This window comes from Phyllostomus hastatus, unplaced genomic scaffold, assembly GCF_019186645.2.
Source record: "Phyllostomus hastatus isolate PE091 unplaced genomic scaffold, TTU_PhHast_1.1 phas_contig_137, whole genome shotgun sequence".
NCBI classification, from domain to species: domain Eukaryota; kingdom Metazoa; phylum Chordata; class Mammalia; order Chiroptera; family Phyllostomidae; genus Phyllostomus; species Phyllostomus hastatus.
Genome location: NW_025333583.1, coordinates 2,237,914 through 2,256,529, shown reverse-complemented (window position 1 = coordinate 2,256,529; position 18,616 = coordinate 2,237,914). Strand labels below are relative to the sequence as shown.

Sequence of the window (18,616 nt, the reverse complement as noted above, 5' to 3'; positions counted from 1 at the left end):
CGAGGGACAAGGACCACTTGGCCACGTGTTGATACCAAACAATGAAAAATTCAGTCCGAGTTGGGGAGGAAGTTAGTTGTCAAATTCAGCTTCTTTAATAAAACATTCCATTGATTTTCAATGTTACAACCTACAAAATATTTTAAAGACACATTTTATAAGAAAAAAAATAATACAGATGGCGTATGTCTTTTGTAAAGGAAATGCCTGGTGAAAACCAAACAGACAAAAGTTTGCTGTCCTGGTTCGATTTTAGAAATGGACCATTAGCATGCATGTCATGGTAATGGCAGTTTCCTCCTGAACTGGCGGCTGATTTGAGCTACGCTGGAGGGTCTGCCATCCCATGGGCAGCATCCCGCTGTGGGACATCTCTGGAGGATCTCAGAGTTCCCAGTGAATGAAACGTGGCTGAATGCCAGAGGGCACGAAACCGCAGAAACCATAGAGCACCCTCATCCTAGTAATGACCCCCCTCAAGGGGCAACTGCTTTCTAATTCGGCACCTTCTCAGTGACTAAGGGTATCTGCATTCACGGTGATATGAACCTGTGTGAGGAATGACTGCAATGAAGTGTCCAAACATGTCCCTGTTGTCACAGGCCCTCCGTGGTGAGAAGGGGGACCAGGGTCCTCCAGGGGATCCTGGCATCCCTGGGTCCCCAGGACCTGTAGGACCAGCTGGCCCCCCAGGCTACGGACCGCAGGGAGAGCCTGGTCCCAAGGGCGCCCAAGGAGTTCCTGGAGCCCGTGGACCACCTGGAGAAGCCGGTTGGTTAGTTTTCTTTCCAGTCCTGTTTTCCTGTGGGGTGGGTTGGTGGTTCTTAGGGCCAGTGGAACCTTCTGAAGACCAGTGGATATATAGGAACTTGTTTCTAATAAGTAGAACATGTCAAACCATAGACAGCTGGAAAGAACACATAGGACATATTAGAGAAAAAACCTATTTTTTCCCTGTTACTCAGCAATTCAGCTAAAATTTCCTAGGACAGTCTGTATCCATTACTGGCATAATAAGAATTGGCATGCACAGACCCTAAGGGATGAGTGGAAGTCAGTTACTGTAAACAAAGGGGGACCAGAAACCTATGAACTTGATCTTCAGATGCCTCTTTTAGATCTCAAGGGTCCACCGATGTTATCGCAGATTTGTTCATTTCGATTGATAACCTAGTAGGCCGTTTATAAAGAAAACTTCAAAGCAGCCAAGGCAAATGAAGAAAATTTGTCTCGTAATAGTTTTAAAGGCCCAGTAACTTTGGGATCCACGTGCACCAAACGGAGTGGCTGGATTCAGTAAAGATCCGATCCTCAGTGTTCATCTGTGGTGAAGAACGAGGTGGAATACGAGAAGCACGTGTTACTGACGGTTCTAAATAAGTAACGCAACCCTGGCCAAGCTTTACTCCTTAAATCCCTGTGAAGGGTGAGACCCAGTGAGCCAGTGGTCTCCTAATCTTTCTATGGCATCCCTCCCTGGATAAAAAGTTTTGAGTGGTCATCCCCAGAGTATTCACATATAAATTGCATGCATGCATGTCTGTCCACACACGTATGTATACCTTATTTTATGGTTATGTATGGAATGCATTCTTTTCTGTGCCTCACGTTCGAGGCTGCTGCCCAGATCTACCTCGCCACTTATTTATGTGTGGTCCAAATGCTAAGAATGCTTTTTGTTTTTAATTGATTGGGAAAAACTTTTGAACACTGTTTTGTGGCATGTGAAAATTCTGTGGAATTCGGGTTTCGGCATCCACAGATAAAGCGTCAGTGGCGCACAGCCCCACAGCTCACTAGCGTACTCTCTCCGGCTGCGGTCATGCTCCGACGGCAGAGGGGAGTCGCTGCGGCAGAGACCTTGTGGATGCACAAAACCGAAATTCTTTGCTGTGTGGCCCTTGATGGGAAGAGCTAGCTCCATCCTCTTCTTGTAATCCATCTTCAGACCCTCTTCTGCTCTTTCTAACTGTGGATCTTTAGTGAAGGACTCCAATGTCTTAAAATATATTATCATCAGATTTTCATACACACACACACACACACACACACACATACAATGCTAATCACTAATGTGTTTTTAATATTGGCCACTGTGGTCAGAACATCAGCTCAGATCTTAACCAGCTGGGTAGGCATCATTTCCACAGGGACACATGAGGACCTTGTCAGGGAGGTTAGACGTGCCCAGCCTCACAGACCTTCCAAAGAGCGAGGCCACGATTCAAGTCCAGATCAGCTCCATTTCATGGTGTGTGCAATATACTGTCCTGTCTTCCTGTGAAAGCCAGTTACCCAATCAATAAGTGTCCTACCAGTATTCATCAATACCTAAGCAGAATTTATACTGTCAATTATGTTTAGAATAGGCTCCTTTTCAATGAGCCAGCGTACTGGACTATTCATTAAAATGAGGCTTAGAAAATAACAGGGGCTTATAAATATTTGCCAGTTGAGTAAGAAAATTTCTTTGGGCAGGTCATCTTGAAGCCAGTTTTGAAGTCTATGTAAGCAGGCACAGTTTTCCAGATTCCTTGGAATGTGTTTGTAAACTCTTCATTATCATCTCATATATTATATATATTGTATTTTCTTTCTGAATGAAGAAAAGCTTCAGTATGCACATGAATCTTATGGTCACGATTTTTTAAGGCCCTAGGGGAGAAGTCGGTGTCTCAACTCCAGTCCCTGGGCCCCCGGGGCCTCCGGGGCCCCCAGGCCGTGCTGGTCCCCAAGGTCCACCTGGTGAGTATCCCCTTGGCCAAGCCTGGTGCACAGCATCAGATGGCACCTTGACTTTGCTGGAGCAACACTATTCCCACTTTAGGGAAAAAGCACATTCTTTGGCTCCCGAATAAAGCACAGGCCAGTTTTGCCAGAGAACCACTCAGCAGGCAGGGGAGTTGCTGTTGCCCTTTGAAGCTCTCCCAGGTATTCCCATTGGTGCTTCTGATTGCAACAGAGAGTTGATACAGTTACTTTGGAAGAACGGCAAGCAGAGCACTGCTCATGGTTTTTGGTGGAGGAGCAAGGAATGGTTGGTTGCCTGTGGTTACTGCAGTGCCCACCGCTTATTCATTGGAAAACTTAACTTCTTTGGCAATGTGATCTGAAACTTAATTTTGCATGCATGGAGGGGGACGTATACAGTTCAAAATAGCTAGAATATTTCTTTTTAAGAGTTATATCATCTTTTCAAAGTTATTTGCAGTTCCTAATGATTAGTCCATTGGATAGGAATGGGGAGGAAGTCGGGGTTATGGTAAAATTATTTCTGAACACCCAATCACGTCTGGGGTGACATGGGAACTTGGGCACTCAGTGCTCAGGCAACAGAAAGGAAATCTGCTGATGTGCACTTGGACGTGGATGTGTTGTCAAGGTTTCCCTGGACCCCAAGGACAATATGGCGACCCAGGTATTCCTGGGCCTGACGGTGATCCAGGACTTCCAGGAGTTGGATTCCCCGGGCCCCCTGGACCCAAGGGTAAGTTCACAAACTTAAAACATAGGTCCCTTGTGGACACATAGAAACTGTAAATATATATAACGCAGAACATGAGAAATATCCCCAATATCCTTTAAAGTGATGTTTTCCATCAGGCTTAAATGGGGCAAAAGGTCTTACAATAACGTTGGATAAAAAGGCTTAATTCACTTTGATGCACACCGTCTCATCTCCATCATATTTTTCATGCATATAAAAAACTGGGAGGAAATTCACCAAAGTGATTCTTCTTCTTTTTTTTTAAAAGATTTTATTTATTTATTTTTAGAGAGGGAATGGAGGGAGAAAGAGAGAGAGAAACATCAATGTGCGGTTGCTGGGGTCATGGCCTGCAACCCAGGCATGTGTCCTGACTGGGAATCAAACCTGTGACACTTTGGTTCACAGCCCGCACTCAATCCACTGAGCTACGCCAGTCAGGGCATATGATTCTTCTTGATAATAGGATTAGGATGAATTCTTTCTTTTCTTCTTAATAGATGCCTGCACTTCTTACATGTATGCATTTCTTCACTTTATACATTTCTTTTCTAATAAAAAAAGAACTATTCGTACTAATCATACAAGAACTAATCGTACAATAGCTGATTTCCTTATACACTCCAAAATAAATCACAGACGTTATTTTCCTTTAGGGAAAAAAAAAGTGCTGTTTCTCATCCCAGGGGACAGACACTCCAGAGAAATGCAAATGCCGAGAACTTGAACGGTGACCCTGGGGCTCCCCACTGACAGCCACATCAATGTCCTGTCCAGGGGGACTGGACTGTCACACAGAACTTCAGATTTTACAATGATTTTATGTTTGTTTCAATGTCATTTAAAGTGTTGGTCAAATAGAATCCGTTTTCGGTGCTTCCCCTCTTAAATTAGTGTGTCATCGGTGTTTATCCTACATCGGTTGTGCCCAAACGTGGGAATACTGATCCCAATTTATGAGTATTTGAAAGAAAAAATGTAATCAGAGTTTTCACGTGGCCCCACGACGGCTCTGACTGTGATTTCTCGGACCCCGCGTGGAGACAGCCGCCTCCCCTACGGAGCCGCCTTCTGGAAGGAGACGCTAACCCGTGGACACCAGCGCTGGCCTCAGAGCCCCTGGAAGGCGGAGAGTAAACATTCCCCAGTGAAGTCTCATGAATCCCATGAACTCACTGTTACTTAAAACTGGTCAAACTAGGGACACAAAGGGACTCTCTGAAGGCAGCATTGCTCCATTAGAGTTTCGTTTTCGGAACCACAAAACAGCAAAAACAATGTGCGTGACTTCTTCATCAATTCTGCCACCACAAGTGCACAGCAGAGCAGTTAACTCATCCCATTCAGTGGCTGCCACAGGGTGTTAGAAGTAATTCTTTTGGACAACTCACGCCGAGAAAGGCTAGTTAAGTACTAAAAACACATTGTATCTTGATCCAGGTCATGCTTTCATAGATAGACATATACACACACATGTAAAGACATTTTTTGGCTGTACACTCAATGTAAAATGTACTTTAAAAAAGAAAAAGTCAGCCAAATGGTCAAATAAGATCAGTGGTTTAAAAAAATACTGAATCAAAATTGCAATGGCACTAGACAACAAAAATAGAGAAAGTAACTTCAAAATTTGGGAACCAATGTAATCTGATTTGGAATTGACATTTTTAATTGCTAATTCAGTCATTGGCTTTCTCTACATTCAAACTTTTGTGAAAACATCTACAGCCACTTGCCTCATAAAAACATTCAGTAAAGTAAGAGATACCACCCAGAATCTTCTAAGAAGACTAATTATACAACCTTTATGATTTTTTCCCTGTAGGAGACCGAGGTGTTCCAGGAAGGAAAGGATCGCCAGGTCGTCCTGGAGAAGTGGGGAAGCCGGGGGCACCTGGAGAGCCAGGCCGCCCAGGAGCCAAGGTCTTCGAGAACTAAAGTTCGGACTGGAATGGGGAAGGGGAGGAGCAATGCCAGCTGTTAGTTAGGATGTTCCTGCCAGCAGGAGGCTCTGTGTGCAGAAACTGTCAATATACTTGCAGATGACAAAGGGGATGAATTTTTTTTAAAGTTTCCCGCACCATCCCTCCCTTGTAGAAAGGAAAATAGAAGGTGTTAGAAGACCGGTTTGCTTTTCTGTTTCTTCCTTAATCTTCAGGAGCATTCATATTGAAAATGGGAGAACTCTAGAAAGAGGCGTAGATAGCTATGAGAAAAAAAGTAGAGACATTTTGACTGTTTGTAGAAATTCCCACAGTGTTCTGAAAAAGCGGAGGCTCGAAAGAATTGTTCAGCGTTATTTAATGTTAAAAAGTCAGTAAATAGAGCTGAAAGGGCGAGCTGATAGAATGGCGGTGACTGTGAAGAAAGGGACCTAGAACCCCTACGATGGAGATACCAGTTTCAAGTTCAGAGCCCGAAAGACCAGCCAATAGCCAGTAAGAAGTTAGGAGCATGATCTAGCAAAACTAACATGATTTCTGTGCCACAGGGAGAACCAGGACTAGCCATGCCTGGAGAACCAGGAACACCAGGTTTCCCAGGAGAAAGAGGCGATTCTGGGGCAAATGGAGAAATCGGACCCCCCGGATTTCCAGGCCTCCCTGGAACTCCAGGAACTGGAGGGCTTGATGGACCACGAGGTACAATAGCAAGTGCGATTACCTTTCTCCCCTGAGCTCAGCTGCAATGCAGCTGGCTGAATGTGTAGGTGCTCTAGGGGTGAAGAATTCTCCAACAAAGTCCTAGATCAATAAGTAGAACCTGTAGGGCCTAATTATCTTTCCATTCAACATTGTTGCCCTACCTTTATTCCTTCTTTCTTTCTAAATGAGTATCCTCTATATAAGGCTTATTAATGGTATTATGTGTTGGTCTGATCTAAGGGGGGAGAAGTTACGGAAGCATGCTTGGGCTAGCAATACCAGGACCTTGAGTATTGGCTCCTGAATATATTCTGGGACTCTCCTTTTACAGGGGATCCAGGACCGCCTGGCCCTCCTGGAGAAAAAGGACTCCCCGGAAGATGCATAGAGGGTCCCAAGGGAGACCCAGGACTTCCAGGCTTAAATGGATTGAAAGGGCAACAAGGTAAGGGGGGACTTCAAAACCTGTCACTAGAAGGGCAAGTGGCATGGGGCTTCTGCTCTGTGCTTTGCTGTGTGATGTAGAGACTGTCCAGCCACGAGCCCTGACCACTGTTCAGTGGGAAATGATATGAAGTATAGACAAGCCTGGCTGTCGTGGATTTGTTGCAGTGAGAGCCACTGGTAGAGTAGGAGACATGCAGGTATTATAGTGAGTTGGCTTGTTTCCTGTGAGAAAATATAAGTGCTAAATATGTATGTAGATATAGATCTATACATATATGTATATATATATAAACTCTCGGAAAAAGTTTTACCTTTATAAGTATATTAAGGTGGTAAATTTATTTATCTTTATTATTAAAATAGAGTGAATTTTCTGTTAAACAAGGCCTGTCCAGAAGGTACCCAGCCATATAATGTGGAAAATAGAGACATTTATTGAAGATAAAACCAGATACAAAAAACACTGTACATAGGGCAATGACACCTCAGTCCCCTTCAAAGTAGGCACAATTCGGACCTCGCACAGTTCTCCCAGTCACCCTCAGCTGCCTTGTCCTATTTTCCTGCATTTCATCAATAGTCTGAATGAAATCTCTTCCCTTTCAAAGGTGATTTTAGTTTTTGGAAAAGCCAGAAGTCACAGGGCACCCAATCTGGACTGTAGGGAGGCTGAGTCACCTGGGTGATTTGATGTTTCATGAAAAACTCTGCACAAGACGTGATGCAGGAGTGGGCACTTTGTTGTGATGAAGCTGCCAATCACCCGTGGCCCATAGCTGCGGCCTTCTGAATCATCTGAATAGTTTCAGTGGGGGAATGTTCAAGCTGAATGCAAAACCTGATGCAGATTCATTGCTCTACTCGCTCGGTCATTTTGAGTGTGATGGCCACACAGTGCACATGCTCACTCGGTGTTTACTGACCCCACTGACTAGTACAGTGAGGTCGTCATTGCTTACTCCTGTTCACTCCAGTCCACTCTCCTTGGCTGCCAGGTTGCATCAATGCCGAACAAACCATCCTCATTATACTAACAAAGGCTGGACTTTTTCCAGACAGATCTCATATGTAGTTGATTGCTTTAAATCAATCTAAAAGAAAGGGTATAAAAATAAACCTGAATTATGCAGACTAGAGAGTCCAGATGGTGGGAAACTTACTCATCTTTTCGGCTCCTTTCAATCAGAGGTGTGAACTCTTTCTGGGAAAAGTGCTTTAGAACTCAGCTAATGCCTAGCATACCACTGCATGTTCGCAAACAAATCGTCGGCCGAGGCATTCATTGTTGCAACGGCGCTCTCATGGTCTGCAGAGGCTCGCTCCGTGTGAGGGGCACTGAGCGTGCTCTGCCAGGTACAGACTAAGCAGCAGTCATTAAGTGCAGTCCCAGGATGTGCCTGCAAGACCAGAAAGCAGATCTAAGTTCTACACTTTTATTACGGCATGCAACATTGAAACAGGATGGTAGAGCCAGAGGGATCTTCCAATTCTTATGGGAGGGAAAGCCAACCAACCAGCCCATCAGTCAATATGATAAGTGTGTGTTTTATTGAGCCCAGATTCACAAAGCTAAATATTTACAGCCATTAATTATTTCTGGAGTCAGTGGGGAAAGCACTTGTGTGTTCTTTCCATTCATTCCCTCCCTCCTCCTTTCCTTCATTCTTATACAGGCAGAAAAGGCGAAACAGGGCTAAAAGGAGACCCAGGGATTCCGGGCATGGATAGGTCAGGACTTCCTGGAGAACCTGGCCCACCAGGAATGCCAGGTCATCGAGGTGAGATGGGACCACCTGGTCAAAAAGGATACCCAGGAAATCCAGGATCTTTAGGGCCACCAGGTAACCTTTCTTGTGCTTTTATTTATTTATTTTTATTTTCCAATTACAGTTGACATACAATATTATATTAGTTTCAGGTGTACAACATGGTGATATTTATATATCTTATGAAGTAATCACCCTGACTAATCTAATACCCATATTACACCATAGTTATTACAATATTATTGACTATATTCCCGATGCTGTATTTTCCATCCTTGTGACTGTTTTGTAACTACTGATTTTTACTTGTTAATCCTTTCCCCCTTTTCCACCCATACCCCAAACTTCCCACCCACCTGGCAACCATCAAAATGTTCTTTGTACCTATGAGTTTGTTTTTGTTTTGTCTGTTCATTTATTTTGTTTTTTAGATTCCACATATAAGCGAAATCGTAGGGCATTTGTCTTTCTCTGTCTGATTTATGTCACTCAGCATGATTCCCTCTAGGCTAGCGATTTCCAGCCAGCACACCACAAGAATTTTAAAAATACATGCAGCACCTGATTGTCAGTCAGGGGCACTGCCCTCGGTTCCCTGAGATGGTCAAACAAGAAAATGACAACAGGCAACACAACCATAGCCGTCCAGTGGGAATGAATCAAAATTATACCTATTTTTTGGTCGGAATTTTACCCCCCAGATGAAAAAGTTTGACCATTGCTGCTCTAGGCCCATCTGTGTTGCTGCAGATGGCAAGTTTTCTGTCTGTTTTAAAATGGCTGAGTCATATTCCATTGTACATACGCACCACTGCTTTACCCACTCATCTACTGGTGGACACTTAGGTTGCTTCCATGTCCTGGCTACTGTAAATAATGCTGCAGTGACCATACGGATGTCTCTTTGTTCTCAAATTAGTGTTTGGGGCTTCTCCAGGTAAATACCCCGAAGTGGAATTGCTGGGTTCCTCTTTGTCTTACAGGCTTTACTTCAAAATCTATTTTGTCTGATATAAGTATTGCTATCCCAGGGTTGTTTCTTCTTTTCCATTTTCATGAAATATGGAAGCAAAAGACCTCACCTGAGGTCTTTTGACTGAAGCATTTAATCTATTTACAAGCTGGGCCTGGGGCCACTTACTAAGAGGTACTGGGCACAATGAGGCCAGGGGCTGCTTGTTTGGGGTTAGTGAACCTTCGGGAGGTTTTAAGAAAGTCCACAGCATGAATCCAAAGAGGCCATTTGTACGGAAAAGGCACTGGAAGTGCTTGGGTGGGCCCAGGAGCTGGCTGGGTGGGGTCTCAGGGAATCGCCAGTTCGTGCTGAACAGGGTGACCCAGGCTGATGGAAACTCAGATATGGTGTCTGCAGGCTCCGTGGGGGTGGGGGAGGACGGAGAGGGGTGGGCTCAGCAAAGGAACAAAGGCTTGTGCTGCACTTCTGGTGTCTGGGAGAAAGCCAGCCCTCCAGCCCGCACCCTGAAGCCGGACAATTCAGTTCCTTCCCATTTGTCCTGGGCACCCTCTGAGCTGCTGCCCCGGTGCTGAAGCTCAGAGGAACTGAGTCCAAGTAAGTCAGAGTGGGGGCGCTTTAAGAGGAAGCCCTGGGACTTCAGAAGCCCACTGTGTCAGCCACGGTCCTCTCTGGTGTTTACAGCCAGAAGTTACGGGATTTCTCCTCCTGGCACTGAAACCCTGGGCAGGGGTCCTAGTGTGGGGCTGGGGCCCCTCTCTCCTCAGGGAGGACCTGCACTGCCCAGATAGCCCTCCTGGTGTTTATCTGCCACGTGGGTGTGGGACCAGCCCGTTCCGTGTCTCCTCCCCTCCTACCAGTCTCACTGTGGCTGCTCCTTTGAATCCTTAGCTGTAGGACTTCTGCTCAGCTAGATCTCAGGCAGTCCTGGACAATAGTTCCGTAGTTGTGTTGCAAGTTTGACGTAGTTGGAGGAGGCAAGCACAGTGTTTATCTGTTTTGATGGGAAGAGGCCAGGAGTCTGTGTTTATTTCTTCCACTCTTTTCTTCCACCTTCCCCTTTAAGGTGGCTGTCTGAACTGGACGTGGGCACAGGCTTTTGTCTCTGTGCTTCCCTTTCAGTGAGTGGAAGTTTTGTGAGAGGTGTGTAAGGGGCTGGAGGGCAGGGGTACCGTGCTGATGAGATGATCCCATTTCACAGTGACCCAGGAGGTGCCTGTTTTTGCTGCGGAATCCCTTTCATACGTTACCCCTAAAATATATCTGCTCGTCTTTTGTTCAGAATTTTTGCACCTGTGTTTTTGTAAGAGAAACTAGTCTGTCTTTTTTCTTAGGAGTTTTTGCCTGGTTTTGAATCAGAATGCAGTTTTTTTTTCGTTTTGTTTTAAAAATTTTATTTACTTATTTTTAGAGAGGGAAGGGAGGGAGATAGAGAGAGAGAGAGAAACATCAATGTGCGGTTGCTGGGGGTCATGGCCTGCAACCCAGGCATGTACCCTGACTGGGAATCGAACCTGCAGCACTTTGGTTCACAGCCTACGCTCAATCCACTGAGCTATGCCAGCCAGGGCTCAGAATGCTGGTTTTATAGAACAAGACAGGAAGTGTTTCTCCTCCTCCTGTATTTTCTGGAAGAGTTTATGAAGAACAGATATTTTTAAAACATTTGGTAGAATTTACCAATGAAGTCTGGGCTTTGAAGTTCTAGGCTTTTCTTTGTGTTAATTAAAAAGAAATACTAATTCAGTTCCTTCATTTGTTATGGGTCTAGTCAGATGTTTCTATTTCTCCTTGAGTCAGTTGTGTCCATCTGTGCCTCTTGAGGAGTCTGTCCATTTTCTCTAAGTTAGTATCTAATGTGCTGGCATGTAAAATGGTTATTCATAGCATCCCCTTATCATGCACTTTATTTCACCCCTATTTTTATAGTTTAAATGTTTGGGAAGAGTATACCAATATTGTCTTCATGGCACAGAACCCCACTGACCTTTCCTCTAGAGAAGGGCCCAGAAGAACAACTTAATCTGCAAATTATGTTTGCATTCCTATGACTGAGCTGTTGTCACGAGCCAGCGCAGGTCCAGGCCCTGGAGGCACATCAGTGGACAAGACCCCACCTCCGACAGTGGGTGGGGGGGGGGGGCGGCAATAACACATACATTAGTTACAAGTTCAACTGCAGACAACTGCTATGGAGGAAGTACACTAAGGGAGTAAGCAGAGAGCGACTGGTCATGGACTGGGAGGAGGGAAAGGTCCAAAATATAAACATTTTCTGTCCTTACCCACAAACGTGACCTGCTGCCGGTGGCCTTCACATTCCTGAGGTGACAGAGACGGTTCACTGACCCATCTCCCGGACAAATAAGGTTCTTTTCCTGTTTACAGAAACCATTCCTTCCACGCCCAGTCTCTCCTTCTAAGTATGGTTTATTTTGTTTTGTGTAGTTGAAGCTTACTATAGTTTATAAACTAAGCACAGTTTATTTTATTGCTTTTCTCCTGCTGCCTGCGCACTGCCTGTGTCCCTTTGTTCCCGCAGGTGAGAGAGGAAGGGCTGGGATGCTGGGCTTTCCTGGCAACATTGGCCTCCCAGGGCCTCCTGGGAGCCCGGGGCCCCCCTGGGACAGAGGGGTAAGTGATGGCGGGGCCTCCCAGCTCTCCAGGGGAGAGGAACAGCGGAGTAAATTGCATCTTATTCTCTGAAGGGAAAGCAGTCCTAGGAGAACCATGCATTTGATGTTGCTGTTTCCCATGTTCCATTTTTCCCTTTTGAATGGGATCATGGTTTCCCCTGCAGGCTTACATGCTACCTTCACATAGCTGCCTGTCTGGGGACACTACTTATGAGGGTCTCAGCTCTGTTAAGCTTTTTGGCTTATTTGTTTTGTTTCATGGTAATCGTGGTGAACTTCTGAATCCTTATGAACTACTTAAAGAATCAAGGAACTGCTGTGTTTACTCCTATCTTATAGGTAGCCTTGGAATTCCAGGAGCAAAGGGGGAGAGAGGACCCCCAGGAGCCAAGGGGGACAAAGGTGCTAAAGGCCCCCCCGGACCATCTCAGATATCCCACCTCCTGGGGGACAAAGGAGAACCGGGCCTCAAAGGTACGGACGGCCTTGCATGTAGAACCACAACCCCAGAGCTGATTCTCAGATGAAGGATTCCCCGGGCAGGCCCTTCTGGCTGGCAGATGAGGACAATGATGAGGGCCAGTGTCCTGTCCGCGCTCACGCAGCCAGTTGGTGGCCCAGCCTGCACTAGAACCGGGTCTCATGTGCTTTGTGCAATAATGTGTTGCCTCTTTAACGCATAACTTTTTATTTCTAAGTCATTTCTGCATTTTGGTCTGCTGTTTTTAAATTTTCACTAGTCAGTTTTTAAATCATAAGCCTCCATATCCCCTATGTGACAAGTAAGGTGCAAACTAAACCCTTAGGAAATTCCACTTAAAAACCTCCCTCCCAAATTCCGCTATATTCCACCAACTGTCAAGATGAAGCTTTCTCACTGTATCCAAAAACCGCTTCTCATGCTCAAAATCCTTCGGAGAATAATTACTAAAAAAAGGAAGTTTGTTTTAATTGAAAATTAATACTTTAGAATGCTGTTAATTCTTAGGTGTAGTTATTAGGTTAAAATTTAAACACAATCAAATTATTTTAAGTTATTTGAGTACTTTCTATGACAGTTTTTGTTATATGATCAATATAGCCAATATCAAATCAAATTTTAAGAAAGCCTGCCTTATGATCCTCTTGACCAATTTTAATCCCAAGTAATTTTAGAAAAAGAGAGAATTGCTAGGTAAAATGAAAAATGTGCAGATCAAACTTTCACAGAAGAGAAAAGAAAAAAGTGCATTTACAGTTGCAAAACCATATTAAGTTTTGAGTAATTTATAATAAATTTTGAGGCATGAGATTGTATTCAATAAATATTTTTATGCTTGGCACATATACTCCAAGTTGATTTGCTTTAGAATTTCTGCACAGGCTGCTGTAGACCATACTAGAAAGACTGAATAGTTGTCTCTCTCAGAACTGGGAAGGACAGCACAGAAGTGACATCTGACCAGGGTCTAGAAGGTGATGGAATCTAATTAATTTGCCAACCTAAAAAAAAGTGGATAATCATTAGAAAAATCAATTCATAGAAAGCTATTTTTTATCCATGAAAAAAGGTAAAGGCCTTTTAAGTAATCACTGCTCATTCAGGTGTCAAAGAGATAGTTCAGTTCTGGGGCAAACAGAAGATTGCAACACATGTTTTGCAATGGAATAGAAAGTAATACAAATTTCATTTAAAAATCTGCTAGAACTGGTCTAAGCCAAGACATGAAAACAAAAAAAACAAAACAAAACACTGCCACAAATGTCCAGCCCTCATAAATTGTCTACATAGACACCACTCCACTGGACTATTCCAGGTAACTTAGGAAGTATTAGCAACATTTTGAAAAGAATACGAATGGCATGGCTGTGCCTACATAAACTAAAATTTGCCTCTAACACCATGAATGCACAATGGGTACTAATTTATACTTTAAAATTCCTTTTGTGAAGTACGGAAGGACACATGCTATTTCTATGGTTCTAACAAAATTCTTGTCACCTGGCTGATATATAGCTCAGTGGATTGAGCACGGGCCTGTGAACCAAAGGGTCATGGTTCGATTCCCAGTCAGGGCACGTGCCTGGGTTGCAGGCCAGGTCCCCAGCAAGGGGCGCATGAGAGGCAACCACACATGATGTTTCTCTCCCTCTCTTTCTCCTTCCCTTCCTCTCTCTCTAAAAATAAATAAATAAAATATTTAAAAAAATTCTTTTCACTCACCCATAGTTCAATATGAATGGAAATGGTCCTGTGTGTTTTCCTTGGGGTTTTCAAATGCATAGCCAAGGAGCAGAGAATGAAAAACAATGAAAGGTCATACTCTTTAGGCCTCTCTAATTTAAGTGCAATCCACTTTTTGAGTCTTAGTCTCCAACTCAGAGACATCCACTGCAGACAGGGGAGATACGGAGGGTAGAGAGAATCACAACTGGGGGCGTCTCCTTAAGGAGTCTGCACAGAGACTTAGGCACATGCATGAAAAGATAGAGTCATATTTTTTTTTTGGTCAAGAAAATAACGTGATCAAAACCATGTTTTACAAAAGTAGGACAGTGTTACGGGAAGTGTATGAGCTCTCCAGCCTTCAGAACTGGGTTCAAATCCCAACATTACCACCAATGGACCACGTGGCTCTAGTATTAGTCCCTTGACCACTTCGAGTCAGTTTTCTCCCCTCTGCACTCTCTCTGGAAAGGCTCGCAGAGAGACGGAGATTGCCTGCAGGTTAACTGAGATAAATACAGTAAAGTGCTGTCCGTCACATGCTAGTTACTTAATAAACCACAGTTACAATAAATGGATTGAGAGTGGGGTAGTCTGGACAAAATTATGGCCCTCTATCATTACTAAAATAAAACAAGAAGCTATTCTGAGGCCGCTAACTCTACAATGTTTGTTTCAAGTGTGAATGTTATGATAATTGCTAGGTTTCTTTGAGTGCTGGCTCATGCCAGCCACGGTGCTAATACTTCATACATGTTCTCATGTAATCCTTTAAAAAAAAAAAGTATGTCCACATAGGCCCATTCTCTTAACAAATACTCCATATTCTATCACATAATAATGTCTCATCAACTTTAATCAGGATGTAGGTAACTCTGATAAAAATCCTAACCTGCATTTTTATTCGATTGTTTCTAACTTTAGGATTCGCAGGAAGGCCGGGTGAGAAAGGAGACAGAGGCATCCCCGGACTCCCGGGCTTGGAAGGGCTCCAAGGGCCACCTGGCCCACCGGGACCACCAGGTAGAGCTGGTTTTCTAATAGGAACAACAGGGTTTAAGTTTTCCTAGGTCTAAATGTAACAGAAGTGTGTTTCTAGATTTACTGTTATGAAGGAATATGAATTCTGGTCCAGTAGTCTTCCAACAGGAATTTGCTTCTAAATTAAACCAGAATGAAAGTGTATGTAGCCAGCCTGTGTTAACTAAAAAATATTTACATACATGAAGTTGCATTTTTGTACTGAAAATTTTATTTTGAAACTGCTACTAGGTATTATAAATGTTAATTTATCACAGTATGACATATCACACAAGAAAATCAGGCAATGCTTTAGAGGTTTTTGAATTTGTTCTTTTTAAACAGGTTATTGAATTTTCAAAGAATTTTTTAAACAATTAAAGTGCCCCCCATTCTCTATGATCACATCAATAACAAAATATATTACATGGCAATAAAATTTCAATATAGAACTCTATTACTATCTGGTCACAGCGCCCCCCACCCACTGGCCTTGGTTCTAGGATGATTTTGATGTTCAACATCCAGGCCTGCTGACAGGAATCTGACTTTCTCTAATTTTACATTTCTGGGTCCTCAGTCCCCTCCTTACAGTAAGGCAAAAAGGCAGCTAACACGCACTAGAACAGCTGGCCCGGCTGCTCTGGGTGCATGCATTCACGCGACTGAGACCTATCTACTGAGCACCTCGTGCCCGGGAACTATACGGAGCGTGTAACTGTTTATTTGTTCTCAAGGCCCCCGTGGAGATCCTGGAAGCCCTGGGAATCCTGGAGAGGCAGGACCCCGTGGTCTGCCGGGAAGCATGGGCAACATGGGGTTGCCAGGTAAAGTATAAAATCCTGTCACGAGCCTACAAGCTCACAATGGGTCCCAATTCTAGATTTTTTGTGTTTGTTGTTTGGTTTTTCACTTCTGAGAAAGTTGGTGTAAAACAACTAGATTTATTTTCGGACAAATGTACTATGTGCAACTAGAACACTGGTGAGAACAAAATAAATATTTACACTGTGTTAAAATCATCCATTATGACTACCTGATACTTTGGTGATACTGAAAAGTCAGCTTCCTTGGAGAAAGGTGGTTTGTGCAAAGACCAGAGGTCGAACATGTCAAGATGTCTGTGTTTACCTATTTTACCTGATTTCTTTCCTAATTTCAGGACCCAAAGGAAAGAGGGGAACTTCGGGACTGCCAGGTCTACCTGGAACACCAGGCCTCCCAGGTATCCATGGTCTTCAAGGAGATAAGGGAGAGCCAGGTTATTCAGAAGGTGCAAGGCCAGGACCACCAGGACCAAAGGTATATAGGCAACCAAAGTATTTATACTTTGATGATGGAGTAGGTCCTTTTAAATATCAAGTATATGGAGTCAATGTGGACTGAGAAAAACAAAATTATTGTATTTTCAGGTAGTTATTTGGCTTGTTGAATCCTATCTTCACAACTGAGTATGCCTATCACACAGCTGTCACCCTCCTCATTTATTCCCAGCGGTTTCAGCTCCCAAAGAGTTTCTCCTAAGTGTCCCTGCAATTTAAGTGTGCTGCCAGAAGGAGGCAGTGATCAAAGGCTCACATGATCTAACAGAGCAGTGTTGGTTTTTCCCATGATACAAAGGAAGCCAGTGTCTGCTATAGACTCTTCTCACACAGACTCATAAAAATAAATTTCCAAACCTTGTCATCAAAAACACTTGACTTATTAAACTATCATAAAAGATGTAAAACAAAATAACTTTAGATCACCATCAAAAAGCAAACAAAATCCTAAGATCCATACATTTACCCTAATTGTTTTGGAACTTCAGTTATGTTCATTCCATTACACGGAACTTTATTTTGTCTCAGTGTTGTGCTGTTAACTAGGGGTTACGTTGTGAAGCCCTTGTTATCATGTTGTAACAACCAAACATTTCAGAGGGGCTCAGTTGTTTTTTTTGTGTGTGTTTAAGTTTACTTTCTTCCAACCTTTCTGTTACCATAAGAGCCAGAGCTCCATCATTAGAGAATGATTAATAAAAAGTTCCATGAGCAGGAGTTTTAACATGGGATTCCATACATCTCTAAAGAGCCTATGGGACCCCAAGAAGTCTGCTAATTTCCTGAAATTGAATGTAAAATGAATGAAGATTTTTGAAGGGGGAGTCTATATTTTTTATCAGGCTTGCAAGAGTATATGACTCCTCCAAATATAAGACTTGTTACATTGGGGTCCTTTTCCTTGACTCTCTTTTGAGCCAATAAAATATTACCTTTCCTAGAGATTTCTACCACTCATGTTCTCCAGCAGTAATGGCTAAAACAACAAGAAAGAAAATTTTTGGAAGCCACACAGACCCAAGAAAGTAACCCTTTATTACTTGGACCCCAAATAATTTTCCTTTGCCCTTTATTGTTATACTAAGTCCTCAGAAAACCAGGGAGACATCCTTTCCACTGAGATGTTTTCTCAGTGAGAAATCATTTTATGCTTAACTCACATTCAGTTAATTGTTTCACTTAGATTTAGGGTTTTCATAGGGAACCACAGAAGAAATGTTTAGTACTATACATTGAACACAAAATGAGCTAGTTTTACCTGGCTTGAAAATCACAGTAACAGAGTAGTATATTTTAATCAGCTATTGTGGAGATTTTTGTAAGCAACCATTGAATCCATACGTGCTGGCTTATCATAAAACCAAAGTACAGATTTCATGAAGGGTGTTTTTTTAACATGTGACTGACTTATGTATTTTTATGCATGGCATTTGTAGAACTTATATTCATTTAGTCTCTGTCTTTCCTGCCCCTGAGTTAATCATCACCATTCGCAGTTATACATTCATGTGATTGGTTACGGTCTCCCCTCTGCTCTCTAACGCTCCCTGGGGGCAGGGACTGTTGGCACCCCACGTCTGAATGTGGCCGCCATTGCATTCCTGGGGCGAGCCGGCTTCGTGGGCACGTGGCCCAAGCAGTCACAAGGGTTGGGTGCTAAGGACTGCTCTCGGCGGCTGCTGTCCTGAATTGCTTTAAAAATTCTTCAAGGGAACGGGGCCCCACGAAACATGCGGCCATCCTGTCCCCAGCACCTGTCACAGTGCTGGCACAGAGCAGACACTCAACGGGCATGGCTCACTAACCAACTAAATGATAGTGATAATAATAATAATAAATAAATGCAAACAAATAATTAGCTGCACTTAATTCTGATCACATGTCCTGCTTATATGAGAATTTTAAAGGTATTTGACTGAATTTAAGGGAGAACCGGGATTGCCAGGTGACACGGGGAAGAAAGGAGAAAGAGGGCCACCTGGCCCGCCCGGATACCCAGGGCCTGCCGGACCTGACGGAGCCCCTGGAAGTCCCGGAAGCCCCGGGCCCCCAGGTGAGCACTGGCTGCCCAATGCCGAGAGCCGGCAGCGAGACACTTAGCGTGGCTCTCACCT

General features: G+C 43.7%; 1 protein-coding gene across 2 annotated transcripts in view; it reads left to right on the top strand.

The window, feature by feature from the left end:
* LOC123828663 (collagen alpha-3(IV) chain-like) overlaps nt 1–18,616 on the top strand; it is a 127,981-nt gene that overhangs the window by 88,579 nt on the left and 20,786 nt on the right. Inside the window, exons 26-38 of one of the 2 annotated variants that reach the window (XM_045853732.1) lie at nt 603–771; nt 2,653–2,745; nt 3,383–3,487; nt 5,313–5,410; nt 5,979–6,129; nt 6,464–6,577; nt 8,253–8,420; nt 11,861–11,952; nt 12,294–12,428; nt 15,085–15,183; nt 15,918–16,007; nt 16,343–16,482; nt 18,410–18,555. In XM_045853732.1, the coding sequence (XP_045709688.1) occupies nt 603–771; nt 2,653–2,745; nt 3,383–3,487; nt 5,313–5,410; nt 5,979–6,129; nt 6,464–6,577; nt 8,253–8,420; nt 11,861–11,952; nt 12,294–12,428; nt 15,085–15,183; nt 15,918–16,007; nt 16,343–16,482; nt 18,410–18,555 (1,600 nt within the window). Of the gene's footprint in view, nt 1–602; nt 772–2,652; nt 2,746–3,382; nt 3,488–5,312; nt 5,411–5,978; nt 6,130–6,463; nt 6,578–8,252; nt 8,421–11,860; nt 11,957–12,293; nt 12,429–15,084; nt 15,184–15,917; nt 16,008–16,342; nt 16,483–18,409; nt 18,556–18,616 lie in introns of both variants that reach the window. The other variant, XM_045853738.1, reaches the window with a different exon arrangement.